The following is a 6,432-nucleotide window of genomic DNA, read 5'->3' as shown; positions in this document are numbered from 1 at the left end:
GGACAGGTAAAAAGTTTACCCCATATTCAGAATGGAATTTAAGCCTTGGAGAAAAGCAGGTTTGAAAACAAATTGGAGAGAAATTGTCATTTTAAGTAGATGCAATCCAAATTAAAGGTATTCCATAGATTTTGAGGTATTAATTTTAAAAGCAGTGTCCTTTGAAAAAGTAATACAATATTCTAAACAAAAGGAGAAATACCTACATTTTCATGCAGATGTAAACCCATATATTCAACATTTCCCTTTTTGTACACAGCAGTGTCTAACCGTTACAGATTCTGTTTCTAAGCACATAATTTCTGACCTGCCAAAGATACAATCAAGACTATTTTGTCCATGAACTCAGATTTCAGAAAAGTAGGGAAAAGGCTTTCATTTTTTCAGTATATTGAGTGAAGCTTTGCTTCTGAAGATGCAGTTTTACAAAACTCTGTATCCCTCTTCCTAGCATTGACTGGAATGAGTGTCCAGCTTTATTTTCCTGAAAATTATCCTTAGAATAATCACCAAATAGCCAGTGTCCAGTGTATGAGCTGTTTCTTTCACTTTAGAAGATGCTTTAAAAGAAATTAATTTCAAAACATAGCCTTGTTTTTAGTTGAAAATTTGTTGTTTCATAAATAGAAGTATTTCTGTGAGTTTTCTGAAATATTCAGGGAAAGATATATATCTAAATCTTACCTCCCCCAGTCCAAGTCTTTGCAGTGCAGTGCATCTGAGGTTAGCAGTCAGGAAAAACAGACAGTAAAATTCACTGGACAAAGCAGGAGAAAGGGATGGGGAATTCCCCAAAATTGATTTATCTGGTTTTACTGTCTCAAGTGAAAGGCAAAAGAAAATAGCACATAATAAAAGCTGAATGAAAAGTAGAATGTAAATGTTGCTCCAATTTAACAGTCCAAAGGAAGCTTAGTTACACAGCTGAAACAACCTGCGAGATATCTGTTTACAAATCACGTTTAAGTTTTATACAGCAAACATTTAAAGTCCTTTGACAGACTAAAAATACCTTTTTTTCTTGCCTTCCCTATCTGTTTTTCCTTCCCTGATATTAATTTTCACCTGTAGGAAATTCCCCAGGGTTTGAAATTGTTTTTCAGCCAATCTTGAAGCTTTCTGTATCCAGAGAGGAGACCTAGCTGCCCATCTCCTCAAATTCACTGGAGGGGGATGACACTGAAGAAGTTTTGGACTCTCCATCGCTGTTGCACTCCCGCGGGGAAGCCGAACTGGGAGTTCCCGGGCTCTCCTTGGCAGAGAGCGTTTCCTTACTGGAAGAGCCTAAGGGATGGCAGTCCAGCAAGCTCTGCAGGTGTTTGATGTAGCTTATTGCAGCTCTCAGGGTCTCCACTTTGCTGAGGCGCTTGTCGGCGAATTCCTTGGGCAGGTGCTCCCTGAGGCGCGTGTAGCCCTCATTGACGCAGCGCACCCGCTGCCTCTCCCTCTCGTTCCTCTTCCGAATGAAGGCAGGCTCGAAGGAATAGTCATAGATGCCCATGTAGCCAGGAAATGGGAGGTAGGAGATGCGACCTGTGTGCCCGCTATAGGCTTGCTCCCAGTAAGATGGGTCCAGGTGGAAGGGAACCCCAAAGGGCTCTCTCAGGGGTACCCCATGGGCGTGCATGAGGCTGTTAGCCAGGGACACAGATCCTGGAAATGCAATCCTCTTCAGTAGTTTATCATCGTCTTTAGTGTTGTCCATGCTTCTTTTTATCCTCACCAGTGGAGTGTTAGTTCCTGAATGTGGCTCCCAATGTATCAATCCAACATTTGTATAGGTACCCTGCCCCACAGGCTGCAGTTTCCTCCTGTGGTCTATAAAAACTCAGATCTCAAAGCAAGGCTAACAACTTATGAGGTCCACACTGTGCCTGGAAAGCCTTGTTTTTATAGGTGTAGGATGCCAGTTAATGTACAGACAGGTTTTGAGGACCATCACTCCCCAGTTTAAACCCTTCTTTTCCTGTGATCTTCATATTTCAAAAGATAATAAGAGGGTTCCTGTGTATTCCTTTTCTCTCCACTTGAAATTATGACCATAAGATTTAATGCCAAACATAAATAATCTTCCAGGCTCTAAACACTTCTCATGTATTGTAATCCATGATATCGTTTGATATAATTGTCTCCAAAAGATGGGTAATTTGCAAAGTTTATAAGGATCTTCAAAGTTTTGGCAGAACTCCTCACTTTCAGGAACCAAGGATCTTCTGTCATCTAAAAACTACCCAAAGGCTTTTCACAATGAAATCCAAAAGACAACAGCAAGCTTTGTTGTTTCGGTTGCTCTGGTTTAACTGAACCAGCTCACAAGCAGTTTGCAAAACTTATATGGCATATCTGTAGCTTTCTGGGGAAGCTGAGACATCTTCAAAGGGAAGAGTGCTCTCTTGTGGTTGCAAGTCTTGTCAGATCAAGAATGTACTACGTGCAAGCATAAAAGGAAAACTGCCTTCTTTGCCCTAAGAAAGGTTTTTCCAAGAAGTGTGTTTCACAAATTGAACATGAGCGTTTTGGCATTTTCAAACAGTTTTCAAAGTTTTGTGTGTTTCTGCTCATTGTGGGAATGTTCTGGTCATCCCTATGAGAACTTGCCTCAGATAAACAAACACAAAGGTGATGCCCTGATAGCCCCATGTGTAGCTATTACCAGATGTTTACAAGGATATTGGCTTACCTGATGGACCCTACATGCTGCTTTAATGGGAGAGCTGGAAGTCCCTCTTGACCCTGCCAGCTCTGTGCTGTGTCCTCCAGTTTGCCTGTAGCTTGCCACATCAAAGAGGTGGACAAAATACAAGGACTTTTGGCAGTATAAAATCCTAATGTCCTTGTCTGTGCCTTTCCTCTGAGATACCCTGCTGTGTTAGGATCTTCCTCTGCAGCAACTTGACAGTCTTTGACTTTTCCCTTGTTGCTGTTCAAGAGCTCTGTTGTTGCAGGGTTTTTTTGTTGAAAACACATTTTCACATTAACTGAATCTCCTTTTTTGGCCATCATCAGTTTGGGGAATTGCACGTTTGGTCTGGGAGAGCTGTGGGAAGGGACAGACATGAAAAGGTACAGGTATGTAGGCTCTATTAAAATTGGGTTTTTGCTCAAAGTGAAAGTTTCTGCCCTGTTTAGTGTTTCATGCAAAACTGCCTCAGAAGTGTCAGTAACTGAAACAACATTCTTCACTCTGAGAAACACATCTATGCCTCTGCTGAGTTAGAAACTAGCAGCAATGATGTGAGTAGCATGCATTTTTGAGTCAGCCTTTGTGTCTCTGCTGGCCTATTCTGCAGCTTCAAAAAAACAGTGGTAATCTTCAAAGTATGATGAACATACAGGCAGACCACTCCAGACAGACATGAGTAAGAACAGTCCTGGACTCTGGTTTATGTCAGGGGTAGAATCAGCACCAAAATGGCTCAAAAGCCTGAGCAAAAATTACTGGGGAATGCCCCATGGTATGTACAGCTCATTTCAGATCAAATAAGTGAGAGTCCTTCTGCCTTTTAAAAAAATTTTGGAAACAGTTGATCAGGATAGACTTTTTAATATTACTTGCACTCTAAACTTCCTTGTCCAGAAATGTTTTCAGAAATGAATGCTTAAAGGAAAATAGCTCCTTGACTGTAGCACTAGGCTAGGCCAGGACTTCTAGTTTTCTTAAAACAAAGAGGATGTTGACCTGCAAGCAAATACCTGAAGCAGGCAAAAGCCATTTGATCTGTGTTATCATTAAGTTTAAAACACTGCTCTCTGGCAGTATTCCTGTAAGGAAATGGAAGCATGCCTCTTGGGGGGCTCAGCTCCCAGATCATTTCACAGCTCTCCATGACCTTGCCAGCAGCCTGGCCATGTACAAAAGGCAGGGTTACATTTCAGTTCTGTCATGCAGATGCACTGTGCCCTGCTACCAGACCTCTTTTCTATGTTTACTGTAAATGCAGGCCACCAGCAGTTCCCAGAGAGTCAGAATTGCAGCTGTGCTAATGACATCTTCTCTTCTGACAGAAAAATCACGTTGCTAATCCTTTAGAGAAACACATGAAGAAAAATTACCGGTAAATGTTAATTGTTGACCTGAATTATTGAAGCTGATCTCATATCAAATGGACTCTGAAGTCTGAATTTGTTTGTGTGCAAGAGAAATGAGAAAATATGCCACAGGCTTTTGATGAATATGGTATCTTGTTGACAATCTAATGTCACTTGCTCAGAAAGGGATTTGCCCCTGGGCAGAGAGCCAGAGCAAGGCCAATGCATCTCACATCCCACTGCAGGTCCTTGTTGAGAGCGTGAGCAGGATTAAAGCAATTTATCATTCCTGTGCCGACTTCTGTACAAAGTCTCAGCATGTTTGCACATGCAGACACAGTGAAAGCAGCGGGATTGGACCACCAAAGGGAAAGGCTAATACAAATTCTTTTCCATTTTTACAGTAGGTTAAGACTACATTAATAAAAGGCTCTTTCAAGATGAGCCTTTGATCTTCTTTCTTACACTGTTTCTCCAATTAAATCCTCTTCACACCTTTGTCTGGATAAAGCATTGACTCCAGAATGCAGTATCTGCTGTGCTGATCCAAAGCAGATGGCCTGGTTTGCTTTTCAGGCAGTACAAATCAGATGTTCACTGCTCTACAATGGCAGATACACATATTGTATGTTTAGCTTTTGCTTAGGTTTTTGGGTTTTGGCTTCATTGTTGTTTTGTTTTGTTTGTAAATACAAAGTCTAAATGGGGATGTTGGGGGACTCCTTATACACTCCATCATCTACGGTATTCAAACAGGTTCTCTTCCTTTTCTTATACTTCATTATAAGCACCTAATTACCTAGCCTAAATGAATAGAAAGTACTCTTGATATGTCTAAAAATAAAATATTTAGGCATCTTCCTTCCAGATATAATGTAGTTGTGGTTTTAATTGCATATATCCTAACATGATATCTGTAAGTATGTAATTTTTGTACAAGAGAACCCTCAACACGTTCCCACTCCCACACCAACCATAACCATGAATAACACTACTGACATTACACACTGAGTTTGAATTACTTTGAATTATTCAAAGAAACAGCTCCTCCTTGACCCTGTGTCCCTCTGTGTATGAAAAGAAAGTCATTGGTGGAAATACTGTAGTAGAAACACAAGAGTCAGCTGAACACGTGCAAGTCCACTAACTTCCCAACAGAAGATGTCCTAGCTGTTTTATCTGTGAACACATTACTGAAAAGGAAGAAGAAAATACACCAGGAATTTAAGAAGAAACTCTCACAACACTGTGCATTTCTTACATTGAAACTCTCATAATATTGTGCATTTCTTTTATTTTACTGTGCTGTAATTATGCCAAATTCTAGTATGTATAAATTCTAGTATCTATTATACATATCATAGGTTGTCTAGGCTGCTGCAATTTATTATCAGATAGAAAAATATGTAATTAAAAAAAACCCCAAACCAGATTCTCTTGTTAACTGCTCACACAGAATTATAGAATAACTTTGCAGGAATACAGGATTGAGTAGGTTTGTGTCTGTCTTGTCCTGTTTTATCCTTAAGCATGGATCATCTCTTTCCAAGCCTAGACCTAGAAGGGAAAGCTGCTCATAGACTACCTAGGCCTCCTACTGTGACTATCACCAAAATACTGGCCTGCAAAGTGCTGACAAGCCAATAAAAGGTGATGAGAAATGTGGATTTTTGGTGGTAAAATGGCTTTTTGCATAATCTTCATTCCAGTGTTATTCTGCTCGGTGTGAGAAAGAACCCAGGGTCAGGTTTGCAATAGTAGAAGAGAACTAATTGTACTGAGACATGGGCACAGTCCAGAAGGGACTTTGGCTCACACTGCAGGGAAGGACTGAAGCATGTTTACTGCCATCTCTTTCCCCTGTGGTTTCAGAGTCTCCCTTATCTTTCTGTATATCTCGAGGATCTGAAGATGTCTTGAAAAACAGCTCAGCAATTTGTTCCTCATGCAGCAAGTACTGCTATAAATGTCAATAAACCAGGCTTTCAGGAGACATAGTGCAGTTGTCTTATCAAAACACTTCACATACAATAAAAGTGTTTGGTATATAAAAAAAATATCTTTCCTTGCAGAAGAAACAGTTCCCAAATGTGTTTTATCACAATACCTTGGGCATGCAGCATACATCTCTGTAGACACAGATTAACTTCTCATTCAGTGACACTTCATATTATCACTGGCTTCCTTTGATACTTCTGCTTTAAACTGGTAGTTAAGATATCACTAGTTCAAGGGAGTAAAGTGACTACAAAAAAAGCTGGAATCTCAGAAGACTCATGCTTGACAGTAGGAAAAAATACTCTTATCTATGTATGACTGCATCCAATCTGGCTCATAGGCTCAAAGTATTGCTTTCAGCTTAGATAGTTGAAACAGCACAAAGATTTCAGTGCCAGGGCACTT

The 6,432-nt window shown here is 40.3% G+C and overlaps 1 protein-coding gene across 1 annotated transcript; it reads right to left on the bottom strand.

The window, feature by feature from the left end:
• Positions 1 to 1,138: 1,138 nt before the first annotated feature.
• Positions 1,139 to 1,859, bottom strand: ASCL4 (achaete-scute family bHLH transcription factor 4). The gene has a single exon (XM_066550926.1). The coding sequence runs from the start codon at positions 1,703 to 1,705 to the stop codon at positions 1,139 to 1,141; it is 567 nt and encodes a 188-aa protein (XP_066407023.1). The 5' UTR covers positions 1,706 to 1,859.
• Positions 1,860 to 6,432: the final 4,573 nt, after the last annotated feature.

The sequence above is a fragment of the Molothrus aeneus genome, chromosome 5 (assembly GCF_037042795.1).
Source record: "Molothrus aeneus isolate 106 chromosome 5, BPBGC_Maene_1.0, whole genome shotgun sequence".
NCBI classification, from domain to species: Eukaryota; Metazoa; Chordata; class Aves; order Passeriformes; family Icteridae; genus Molothrus; species Molothrus aeneus.
Note: the sequence above shows the minus strand (reverse complement) of the source record. Positions and strands in the feature narration are given on the sequence as shown.